This window comes from Amblyomma americanum, chromosome 10 (assembly GCF_052857255.1).
Source record: "Amblyomma americanum isolate KBUSLIRL-KWMA chromosome 10, ASM5285725v1, whole genome shotgun sequence".
NCBI classification, from domain to species: domain Eukaryota; kingdom Metazoa; phylum Arthropoda; class Arachnida; order Ixodida; family Ixodidae; genus Amblyomma; species Amblyomma americanum.
The window spans coordinates 33,084,015-33,097,066 of record NC_135506.1 but is presented as its reverse complement, the minus strand read 5'-3'; the positions used below and the strand labels follow the sequence as shown (position 1 = coordinate 33,097,066).

Sequence of the window (13,052 nt, the reverse complement as noted above, 5' to 3'; positions counted from 1 at the left end):
CGGAACCCGAACGCGTCGCCTCGTTCGCAACCCGCCTGGGGCCGAGCCCCGAGGCCAGTTGGCGCCGCGACCGCAAACTCCGCGGCTGCTCCGCGACCGACCACGCCGGGACGTCCAGTCACTCTACCAGCGCGGCCGGGCATGGGCTATGCAGCGGCCGCCGGCCCCAACCAACCGCGGCAGGCTGCACCCTGTCAGCCCCGAAGCGTAGTACCCCGTGCCGCGGCGCCTGCCCAGACTGGTGGGGGTGGCGGTCACGCGGGCGGGACACAGGAGCTCTTCCAGACACCCTCTGTCCAAGGCGAGTTCGGAGACATAACCCCCGAAGACTTCGAATCCACGCTGAATGAAGAGAGGACGCTGTGAGTGGCTCAATTTTCTTGGCGGGAACAGTCGAGGAAAGAGACGACGGATGGGAGGGAGGAGCCGTCGACAAACGCTGGTTACCCTTCGCTGGTTACGGTAGTCAGCTCTTGTCCTGTGTTTCTCGCGAAGCAAGACAGCGCAAACTTCAAAAAGGACGCGGAGAGAGAATTCGAGACACTGGCGCTGACTAACAGCTTAAGTTCTATTGTTCTGACACCTCGGTAATTGTACAGCAAGCATCTTGCTCTTGTTGTTTTTGATGCTTGCTGGGGGGGAAATCCGACTGTGCGGCCTGCCCGTGGCCCCCCCTGCCACCGGATACGGGCCGGTGTAGTTTCGGCTACTAGGCTTTGTTCCGGTGCAACGCACAGCGGTGGGGATGGGCTGGCCGGGGCCCGTCCTCTGGGGATGCAAAACCCCATGGGAGTGGCAGCGACTCCCAAGCGATTGAGTGGGCCAGTCGCGCACGTGAGGTCCGATGCCTGTGCGGAGGCAGGCCTGGTTTCACAATCAGGTTGGACTCACGGAATTGGACTCAAAAACTGCTCGAAAATCAAAAAAGCCTCTGCACGCGGGGGCGTGCGTGGCTACCGGCTGGCGCGTCGGTTTCTGGCCACGGAGAGGCCAGGTCCGCGCGGGGGTTTCCAGCAGAAGGGCTCCTTGGGAGCGATGTCCTCGGGGAAGCAGCCAGGGATGGCTGACCGCGGGGCCGTGAGGCTAGAGCGCGGGACGCCGAGGTAAGGGGGACCTTAGTAGGACCGATGCAAAAACCGTCGATGTTGCGGAGTAGCGGTGGAGTAGGCCCGGGTTATCTCACCCTCGGCCAGGTTCTTGGTTTGTGGCCCGGTCAGCCCGGCCCTGAACACTCCCTCCTCAGTAGGTGTGGAGCAAGCCAGGGGAGGAAATAAGTGCAAGGTTGGTTGGTTGGAAGCACAGGTAGGTCCCTGGGATCCACCACACATACTTCCGGAGTCTGAAAAGCCGCGAAAAACACTCGACGGTTAGTAGCTGGGAGCGTAATGCAAGTCCGAACCGGACCCCTGAAAGTCGTGGAGGAGCCCGAGGCAGCTGCCCCGGGTTAGGATTCCCTGTCTCCGAGTCGGAGCTATTGCGTCGTTGGGTGGTCGGGCATCCCGTGAGTGGAGCCGCACCATTGGACAACATCGACGCCCTCCCTGTCCTGGCCAGACAGGAGTCGAGCGATGATAAAATGAGGGTCAATATCTCGCTGTCCCCATTCCCATCACATTACCCATAACCCTTCCCTCAGTCCCATTCCCACAACCTATGTCCCACCCCCTCCGCTACGTCCCAGGGGAGATCAGGGGAGTCTCCCCGGGCCCGCTCCCCCGGCTGTGGGTCGCTTAGTAGCATTACCCCATTTTTTTTTATTTTCCCACCTTCGGGTGGCAAAAGCACAACATTGCCTTCGGGCCTTTTCATTTATATTACGATTGGGTTAAGCCTGTGATACTTTAGTGGTACAGGCAGGAGCTCATTGGTTTACGTTTTTTTATGGCAGCTCCACCATACTCTTTGTATATTTACCGATAGCCCCTTATACTTAGCGGCACGGGCAGCGACACTTTATTTTTTGATCTTTTTTATAGTCCCACAATAATTTTTGTATATTTACCGCTTAGCCCGTTATACTTAGTGGCACGGGCAGGGACACTTTATTAATTATTCTTTTTACAGGCTCACAAAATTTTTTGTATATTTGCCGAGTGCTCGCCTTGTACGGAGGCCTGGAAAGGAGCTCAGAGGGATCAGAAATACGAAAAAAATTCCGCTGTCCCCAATATCTCCTAATTAATAGCGGAAAATTCAAGCGTTTACAAGAACAACGACACAGAGGGGGGCACAACGCTCAATTTTCTGCCTAGTTGCAATTGACATCCTAGTTCCTGTAACCCTACCCATATTTCCCATATCCCATTCCCACATCCCACTCCAACCTGCGACTTCCTAGGGGAGTCTCCCCGGGCCCGCTCCTCCAGCTGTGGGTCGCTTTAGCAGCTATTCCCACATTGATTTCTTTCCACCTTCGGGTGGCAAAATCTCAATTGCCCAAGGGCCACACCTTTTATTTTACAATTGGGGTTATACCCGCTAAACGTTAGTGGTGTGGGAGAGACTAGTTTTTTCTTGTCCATTTTGATGCCTCAATGTGCATTATGTGTAGTTACCGAAGCCCGTTGTGCTCCATGCGGTGCCGCCTGGGCAATTTTATTGTTATTTTTCTTCTGCCCACACTAATTAATGTATATTTACCAAGGTGATAGAACACCAAAACTTCAGTTGTTAGACAGCGCCAGTGCCTCGTCTTTCCTTTCTGTGTCCCTTGTGAAGTTGGCGCTGTTTTGCTCCCTGATGAGCAACCAACTATATTGAGGTATAACACCGGATTACTGCAGCCGCCCAATCCTCCCGTCTGTCACGCCTACTGCGGTTGTCTGTATGTAGTTACAAATTGCAGTCACATTTTCGAGCACTCCGTCTTTCTGACTAAAATTTTTAGCTCTCAGAAGTTCCTCCGCATAGCACTGTTATGATTGTTTCTCGCTCTCGCGTGCCCTCTCTCTCGCGCTGTTCGCATAACAATGTGCGTCCCACCTAACCAGCCCGAGCTGGTCTTTAGGGGGGTTTGGTTTATGGGGGTTTAACGTCCCAAAGCGACTCAGGCTATGAGAGATGCCGTAGTGAAGGGCTCCGGAGGTTTCGACCACCTGGGGTTCTTTAACGTGCACTGACATCGCACAGTACACGGACCTCTCGAATTTCGCCTCCATCGAAATTCGACCGCCGCGGCCGGGATCGAACCCGCGTCTTTCGGGCCAGCAGCCGAGCGCCATAACCACTCAGCCGCCGCGGCGGCTGAAGCTTTAGGGATCTTTAGAAAAGGGAGACCCTATCGGTTTGGGAAATAGGGCAACAGCGGAGCGCCAGTACACATGCGCAGAACAATAACCCGAGGGGCGTTGTTGGTGTGCGCATGGCCACTCGCGCCACACTGTTCCCCTATGCCCTTAACAATAGGGTCCCTCTATTGAATAGCTCTCTATTTTCTTCACAGCGGCAACAGTCTAGGGGATTTTCGCAGGTGTCACCGAGGTCACCACCGGCGTATAGTATACGACGCAGACTCGAACACCCGCGTTTACCGTCTGGCTAAGCAAAATTCCGTCAATGTGAGCCCCTCGCTAAAGAAAATTAAGTAGATGGTCTAGTATCTTAAAACACCACTGCTAAGACTTGTAAAACAAAAAAAAAAGAATTGAGTTGTCCTAAGTGTGTTTTTTTTTTAAATTGAATAAAGGAAAGCGGTTCCTTCTGGCTGCTTATTTCCTGCGCACTGTGTCTCTCCGGCCCCTGACATCAGGTTTTTCGAGAGGAAGGTCGCCATCTTCCAGGTCTGGCAACTGTTCATCGTGTGGATGGCCCTCACGGGCCTGCTCGTCTTCGTGGGCAGCCTCATAGCCTTCCACCACAGTGAGTACAACAGCGCACACCCAACTGCACAAGAACTGCGAAGCGAACGCTAGAGAATGCGACCATCTTGTACATGCAGTTTTACTAAGCAAAAAGGTGTACGCATCATCAGTGAACTTTACCGTAAAGCATTGACGTCATCCAATGGGCTTTTACGCAGCTCTGAGTAACTCATTTTGGTTCCGTTGGTGGCGCATTTCAAAACTTGCCGCCGCACGTATTTTCACCGTTTAATTTCTGACGCTTTCTTTTTTATGATTTCCAATTGCTTTTCGCTCTATTTTCCTCCTTTATTCTCTCCTTTATTTTTTTTAATTATGATGTGTGATTAACAGCCTCATGGGGCTGAAATGCGTTGCCGGTCATAAAATTCGCCCATATGGCTGTAGAGAAGTGACATAGTGACCAGGCCGAAGAAGTGACCAGACCGGACAAATACCATTGGCTAGAGGAAAGTGACGTCATCACACCAAAAGTGACGTCACTTCAGGTAGTGGCACCAACGACTTCTAATGATATAGCATTGCCGACACATGACGTATAATTAGATGTCTCCAGAGTGATTTATTTCCCACTTTTGGGGGCTATATCTCGACCGTGGTGCGAACTACCGTACCTTGCTTCTTGTTACTGTTTTAAATAATCAGTCACTTTATTTTGTACTGCTTTGTTGTAACGCGCTTTTTATTTTTCTTCTTTATTGATTGGCGTTTACTTGAACACTCAGTGTTTCTGCAGTTTTCACTTTTTGAGTTACGCACTTTTGCACGCACGGTAAAACCTCATTTAGGCGCACCCCACGGGACCGTGGGAGAATTACACGCTCAAGCAGCAGCCCTACCGAAAATAGCTGAAATCTACACAAACCCGAAAAAGCGTTACACATGAATTATTCTGTGGAAGAAGACACACGCGGAAGCTTTCATTAACATGGGACCGTTACTTTTGGGATTCGTTACTCTTGTGCCGTTACAGGGATCCGTTACTTTTGTCTGCCGCCGAAGCGGCCTCGGAGGCACTCAGACCAGGTCCCAACTTCTCCATTAGGCCCCGTATTTGGGCGAGCAGGCGAAGCACGTTCAGTGCGAACGCAGTTTCTCCATCGGCAGGACCGGGGCTGTCTTCAGCTTCCTCGTCGACGCTGTTTGCATTGGATGACGTCACGGCAGTGGCAGAGGCGACAATTTCATTATCGGACTATACGCTGGAGGATTATTCACTCCGCAACCCGTGTCTATAAATATTCAGAAGGTGAAAGTTTCTAAAGCGCCTTCCCACTGAAAAACTGCGAAGAGTCTAAATATTCAAAAGGTGAAAGTTTCTACAGCGTCTTCCCGCTGAAAAACTGCGAAGAGTCTAAATATTCAAAAGGTGAAAGTTTTCTAAAGCGCCTTCCCGCTGAAAAACTGCGAAGAGTCTAAATATTCAAAAGGTGAAGGTTTCTAAAGCGCCTTCCCACTGAAAAGCTGCGAAGAGTCTAAATATTCAAAGGTGAAAGTTTCTACAGCGCTTTCCCGCTGAAAAACCGCGAAGAGTCTAAATATTCAAAAGGTGAACGTTTTCTAAAGCGCCTCCCCGGTGAAAAACTGCGAACAGTCTAAATATTCAAAAGGTGAAAGTTTCTAAAGCGCCTTCTCACTGAAAAACTGCGAAGAGTCTAAATATTCAAAAGGTGTAAGTTTCTAAAGCGCCTTCCCGCTGAAAAACTGCGAAGAGTCTAAATATCCAAAAGGTGAAGGTTTCTAAAGCGCCTTCCCACTGAAAAGCTGCGAAGAGTCTAAATATTCAAAGGTGAAAGTTTCTACAGCGCTTTCCCGCTGAAAAACCGCGAAGAGTCTAAATATTCAAAAGGTGAACGTTTTCTAAAGCGCCTCCCCGGTGAAAAACTGCGAAGAGTCTAAATATTCAAAAGATGAAAGTTTTCTGAAGCGCCATCCTGCTGAAAAACTACGAAGAGTCTAAATATTCAAAAGGTGAAAGTTTCTAAAGCGCCTTCTCACTGAAAAACTGCGAAGAGTCTAAATATTCAAAAGGTGTAAGTTTCTAAAGCGCCTTCCCGCTGAAAAACTGCGAAGAGTTCTTTTTCACAGGCGTCGTGTGCACAACTTTGGTTCACGCTTGGGGCTTCTTAGACATGCTGGGGAGTGATGCAACTTGGGAATACATGGCGTGGGAAGCGCGGTACCCATGACAACGAACGCGTCAGCTCAACAAGACGGGCCGAATCACAGCCGAGCCGTGACGTCAGTCCGCCGGCAACGCGGCTATGGTGGTTTGCGGCAGATGGAAAAAAAAATTATCTGCGGTTTAACTACTGCTGAACCTGGTTATAGAGAGCGAAAGCTGTGGTGTATCGGGCAAGTAGACCCGGCTTGGCGTCTGTAACGTTCAGTGCGTTCCGAACACTGGATAAGCAGCGCGCCGGGTCTTTATTCCGGCTGGCAGCTAATAAAGATTTCAGCGCTGTGTTGTGTCCCTAACTGTGTTCTTCTTCTACGTCCCGTTCGTTGCGCTGTAGTTATGGAAGGGAGCAAAGTTGAGTCGGGGATTTCAAACGACTACGTCCTATGCGAAACTATCACTTAAGCGAGCTCTCCTTAAATATTTTGTACTGTATATGAGCATCTGCTACAGCTGTTGCTGTTTCCTCTGCTTCGTGAGTGGGCTAACGGTTAATAATTTTTGTCATTTCGTGTTATCAAATTTATTTCGTTTTATATCGCTTAAAGCGTGGGCAACGTGGCAGAAGCCAAAGTTTGTTGGGATATGAATAGACTGATATGAGTTCGGATAATAGTATATGCACTGCTCACAACGCGATGTTTAGGTGCTCTGTTGAAACACATTTTTAGTGAAATAAATTTGGGAACTCCTTTCGTGCATTGCAGCTCTAATACAGTACGATTCAAGTAAGTATTAACTTTTTTTTAGTAATTGCATCATTGGCATCTTTGTTGCGACTTGAAGTTTAATTATTTCTTCTTGACCGCATATCGGGTGACTGCGAAGCATTCTGCTTTCCGGCAAGCCAGCTGTGAGATCATTCGCCAAATTTGGTTGAAAGTGTATATTTTCAGGACTTGAGAACCTCGCCAAATACCAAGCGCTCTCTTAGTCCTGATTCGAATACCCCAGTGTTCGCGTTGGTTGCACAATGACATGAATAAAAACAGCACCGCAACCACGGTAAAAGAGTAGGGACACGAAGTTTTCAAGCTCAGTTCTTTTTCCTGATAATGGTGCGCGAAGCGCTAAGAACCAGAAGACTATAAAAGGCTTGTCCCAGTGTGGTTCAGTAATGTAGTACACACGCAGTTTCTAGTGAAGACTGTTTCCGCAGGTTGTGACGTCAGAGGAGATCACACAAAGCACCCACAGGTAAAGTTTCCGCACTGAGTAGTGACGCAGGAGGGTATTTTCGTTTCCACAGCTGCAAATCAGCGCTTGTAACACACATAAAAATGCGCTGTGGGTTTGAAACAGTACCTCCGGATGTTCGCCTTTGCGCGAGCGACGAATTGCTGGCAGTGGCTGCGCCCGAAGTGATTCCCTGGTGTATTTTTCAGGCAGTACCGTTTTACACACGCATGTCTTCGACCACTTTGAGCGTGAGTATTGTAAGGAATACTTGACGGGGTCGTGCTAAGTTAAAAAAATGTCTACCCTGATTTAATCAGAACGCAGTGCAATGCGTGTATATCTGCAGTCGTCTTGAAGGTGTAAATAGTTAACAGGTCATAACTTCATCGTTATCGTCAGCCAGTTTAAATTCTCAGGAAGACAAATTCCTTTCCAACGAATCCTGTCCTGCACCGGTCGCTGCGACTGCATGCCAGCTAATTCAAAAACCTAATACTCCTACCTTGATCTCTGCTGGCGCTGGTTAGGTTTTTCTTTGCTTGTAAAGTAGAACGTCTATGATCTGTCCTGCTCAATGCATATCCCTCTGAAGTCTTTTATTCTCGTCTTGATGCACGCTGGGACATCATTAACTTAGATTCTGCCAACCGTGCTGCTTTCTTCTTTTTCTTAGCAATCTTGTTCCTTTCCCGATGTACGCCTTTGGGGAAGGACCATGCCACTTGAGACACATTTGTAGGGTACTCCCCATCCAATTTTTATTCTTAGTAAATATAGACTTTATGTCTCTTTCAGAGTATGTTTATTCTTGTACGGCAGCAGGACTTAAAAATTGCCATTTTAATTTTTGTCACCTCACAACTCAAGTTCGTGACACGTAAACAACAAGAACAACAAAAAAAGAGACTCCGTGATCGCTGTTTTGAAGTAATGGCAGTGTTGTCTGGCCTCTGGGATCGGTGCAAAAGGATTCGACGCACGCAGTTTACTTGCGAAATATGTCGATGATGGCGAGACTTGTATTTCATTTATAGGCCCTTTCTAGCTTTCGAAAGCTTCATTTTCAATTGACGTATAGCGGCTTTACCTATAGAATGCGGCAGTATGCCGATCGATAAGATAAACTTCATCCAATACATCCTCAGTTTTTCCTTTAAGCAGCAGCAACCAATAAAAATAAATATGTGTGATTTTTCGTTCTCCTGCCGGCGACGATGCAAGCCCTCGCGATCGTTGAAGCCATTTATGGCAGCGCTTTAATACAGGTGCGCAACACCGAAATCACGCGGTGGTTTCGTAATTCACGGGCTCTTTTAAAAGAATAATATAAGAACCACTTAATAACCATACCTGACCCCGAACACCTGTCAGATATTTGTGAAAGCGGCCTGCGACTTCACAAATTAATGAAGTCTCTGAAACGATAAATTAACAAGTTATATAGTTACTTTTACCCCTGTCAGTGAGTAGACGCAATGCAGTGCTGAGTGAATGATGTTTTTGAGAGGAACAAGGAAAAGGAAAGTGCACGGGCCTGTCAACTTGCTCAAACCGAGCCACGCTCGCTGCCGCGTGCTGAATGTAGGAGAGGTAATTAAGGATAGGAGAGCAAAGAGGGAAAGAAAAGGCGCGCCGCGCTAATATGCTTATACCGATCCCGGAGGCAGTGCAATACCGGTCGTGCCAATGTGCTTCAAGCTAAGCACTCCGCCATATTCCAAAGTAAGTTTAATATCTTAGGTCCAAGGACTCGCTGCAGATATTAAATCAGGTATCAGGTATGAGCCATGGTATGAGCCATATACGCAGTGCGCACTGTGCTTTTCTCAGCATTGGTTCCAACTTGAAGCAGTTGTTAACCCTTTACGCATTGTTTCGTTTTTCATGTTTTAAAATGTTGGTCCGTGTCCGGTGAAACACCCAGTATATGCACTAGCTACCCCAGTTCAACATCGCAAATTGTTTAAACCTTGTCTGTATCAATACCTGCATGGACACGCATCTCCAAAGCAAATGCTTGCTCCAGTGGCCGAACACTGCTCGTGCAGCGGGTGAAGTGAATGGCACTTGTGACGACTACACTCCGTGCCGAGCCGAGGCCCTGTGTGTGAACGGCCGCTGCTCCTGCCAGCCGCCCGACTTCCACGTGGTCGCTGGGGTCTGCGAGTCTGCCTCCACCACCAAGGCTGCGGCCGCACCGAAAGAACGCTGAGACTGTGGCCAAGTAGGTTGAGGGAGGGGAGTGGGCAAGCCTTCGTGCCCGGCTTCAAAAAAATTGACGCAATAATAATAATAATAATAATAATAATAATAATAATAATAATAATAATAATAATAATAAAACCGCAGCGGTGGCCAAGTGGTTGAGCATCCGCCTCGTATGCGGGAGGTGCGGGGTTCGATCCCCAGTGCCGCCGGGTACCCACCGGTGATACAATGGGTACAAGCTTTCCCCTGGTCTGGTGCTCGGCTTATTTAGGGTGAAATGCTTGAAAAATGGGTCTCTGACCCCACCTTGAGAAAAAGAAAAAATACCTTGTGACATGGCGCTCTTTGGCCATAGCTGCCCTTGCGCCATAAAAATCCATAATCATCATCATCAATAATAATAATAATAATAATAATTGGTTTTGGGGGAAAGAAAATGGCACAGTATCTGTCTCATATATCGTTGGACACCTGAACCGCGCCGTAAGGGAAGGGATAAAGGAGGGAGTGAAAGAACAAAGGTGCCGTAGTGGAGGGCTCCGGAATAATTTTGACCACCTGGGGATCTTTAACGTGCACTGATATCGCGGAGCACACGGGCGCCTTTAGCGTTTTGCCTCCATAGAAACGCAGCCGCCGCGGCCGGATTCGGACCCGGAAACTCCGGATCAGTAGCCGAGCGCTCTAACCACTGAGCCACCGCGGCGGGTAAATTGACGCGACAGCCTCTCCCGAATTCTTGTCTTCCTCCATACTTTGCAAGTGTGCTCGGCTCTTTCAGGGTGAAATGCTTGGGAAATGAGTCTTTGACCCCCCCCCCCCCCCCCCCTCCCCTTGAGAAGTCGAAAATACCTTGTGCCATGGCGCTCTTTGGCCATAGATGGCCTCGTGTCATAACAATCTATAATCATCATAATACTTTGCAAGTATCGACGTCAGAAGAGTTAAAAATTCACGCCCCAGTAGAGGTCACCACCCGTGTGCTATTCGTAACTTTTTGCTATTTACCCTCGTTCAGTTTGCCTTTCAGTTTGCATGTACCACTCATTTCATTATACCACACTCAGCGTTGTGTGTGTTTCCATCTTTACGCTTTGTGCCTTTTAGCTTCTTCTGTGCGCACCATGCCCAGCATTCTCGGGCAAATTTTTTGAAAATTGGAAAACTAAGACACTGCTATGGAAATATTGACGGTAATGGCCCACCCTTCCGATGTATAGCAAAGTCTTTCTTTTATAGTGCTTGCATCGATCGCATGGAGCACTTAATGACTGCCATTGAAAACCAATGGGGAACGATTTTGAGGATAGCGAAAACGTTAATAGAAGAAAAAAATGCAAGAGTGCCGTCATGTGATCTGCGGATATATTGATTGCTGCAGTGAAATCTTACATTATATAAAAAAATTGCGTTCATAAAGGGTTTCCTGCTCAAAAATGCTTTTGTCCAGAATTGATAGGCATGTGCTTTCCTTTGATGTTCGTGCTTGGAGTCCCCCTTTCCCAATTTTTATCTTACTGTGTCCTTTATTTCGCTCTTTGGCTGTCGCCTTCTGGTGGCGGTTGGCATCTTGTTCCTTTTCCTGTTTTTTTTTTCATTTGTTTTTACGTCAGTCTTCATCTTTTCGAGCTGCGTAATAATATATGTGGCGACTACTCAGCAGCTACTGACAGCAGCTGCTTAACCTTGCTTGACCTTTCCACTTTGTTGCAGCGTTCTGACCACGTGGGCCTCCTCCCCCATCTTCGGCTTCTTGAAATCAGGCGCCATTGAATCTGGAGGACTGACAATAGTTTGCTGGCAATGATGCAGGAGCGGAAGAAATTACATTTGCCGAAGCCATTTCAACCGTCAACAACGATCAGAATTGATATCGATTATTGCTATTTGCAGTGCCTACTTACATTGCTTAATAAGAACAACTGAAACGTGTTCAAAAAGCGCTTTCTGTGTGGGAAATTTTTTTGCGGGAAACGGCGATTTTAGCTGTCAGGGCGAGGGAAGCTAAATCATTGTACTTCCCAAAAGAGGGAGGGGAGGGTGGATAATAATAATAATAATAATAATAATAATAATAATAGGAAATGGCACAGTATCTGTCTGATATATCTTTGGACACGCGAACCGCACCGTAAGGGAAGGGATAAAGGAGGGAGTGAAAGAAGAAAGGAAGAGGTGCCGTAGTGAAGGGCTCCGGAATAATTGCGACCACCTGGGGATCTTTAACGTGCCCTGACATCACACAGCACACGGGATAATTTTATTTTAGGGTTGCCTGTGAATTATTGACATGCTGGTTAAGCTATTCAAGTTTTTCAAAGATCCGGATAACAGCGAGTTCCTGAATGAAGACGTTATGCAAGGGTTGACGGTTCGAAGTTGTCAGCTTTGGACCGTTTATCGGGTGGTTTCGGATTCAGACCGCAGCTGCATACCAGGGTAGCGAGGCAGGCTGCCCTCCTGTTCAGCATCCTGGAGCCTTTGACCGTTTGTGAGCGTCGCTGAGGCGAGGACAGAGCGTGCGATCGGCCTTGCCTCAATGTTGACAGCATGCACCGGCGCTGGAAGCGCGCCTCGCTTCACTGCTTGTCGGGCCTCCCGTCCGACGACGCCCCCGGTGCTGCGAGGTTGTAGCGCAGGCAGCATTTCTTCTGTGCATGAAGGCGAGAGGAAGCTCTCCCGAGGTCTGGAGGCTCTGGCAACGTAACGTAACTTGGCACACAAGCTAACGCGGAATAGATGTAACGGAGCAGAAACGTGGAGGCTAACGAAAAGGGTTCAGTTAACGCTAAGAGACCGGAAGCGGGCAGAGTGGGTGAGGGAATAAACGCTTGTTAATGACATCCTAGGTTTGGTTTATGAGGGTTTAACGTCCCAAAGCGACTCAGGCTATGAGAGACGCCGTAGTGAAGGGCTCCGGGAATTTCGACCACCTGGGGTTCTTTAACGTGCACTGACATCGCACAGTACACGGGCCTCTAGAATTCCGCCTCCATCGAAATTCGACCGCCGCGGCCGGGATCGAACCCGCTTAATGACATCCTAGTCCAAAATCAAGAGGAGGAGAGAGGCTTGGGCAGGGCATGTGATGCGAAGGCAAGATGACCGCCGGTCTTTAATTGCGGAATGGATTCAATTATTCCGGAGCCGTCCACTACGGCAACTCTATCTTCTTTTCTTCTTTCACTCCCTCCTTTACCCTTCCCTTACGGCGCGGTTCAGGTGTCCAACGATATATGAGACAGATACTGCGCCATTTCCTTTCCCCCAAAAAACCAATTATTATTATTATTATTATTATTATTATTATTATTATTATTATTATTATTATTATTATTATTATTATTATTATTATTATTATTATTATTATTAATGGATTCAAAGGGAAGGCAAGCGTAGCAGGGGGCGGCTGAAAGTTAAGTGGGCGGATGAGGTCAAGAAGTTCGCAGGCAAAGGGTGGGCGCAGCTAGCAAAGGACAGGGTTAATTGGAGAGACATAGGAGAGGCATTTGCCCTGCAGTGGGTGCAGTCAGCTGATGATGATGATGAGGATGATGAGATTAACGCGTTGTCGGCGAGGAGGGCAAACAGCCGCAGTTCGCCAGAGAGCGCGAGGCACATTCCGA

General features: G+C 48.3%; 1 protein-coding gene across 1 annotated transcript; it reads left to right on the top strand.

Moving 5' to 3' along the window:
• Nucleotides 1-11,226, top strand: LOC144107785 (uncharacterized). The gene is made up of 6 exons (XM_077640966.1): nucleotides 1-362; nucleotides 3,749-3,858; nucleotides 6,747-6,767; nucleotides 7,425-7,466; nucleotides 9,267-9,442; nucleotides 11,140-11,226. The coding sequence occupies exons 1-5, from the start codon at nucleotides 142-144 to the stop codon at nucleotides 9,428-9,430; spliced, it is 558 nt and encodes a 185-aa protein (XP_077497092.1). The 5' UTR covers nucleotides 1-141; the 3' UTR covers nucleotides 9,431-9,442; nucleotides 11,140-11,226.
• The last annotated feature ends 1,826 nt before the right edge of the window (nucleotides 11,227-13,052 follow it).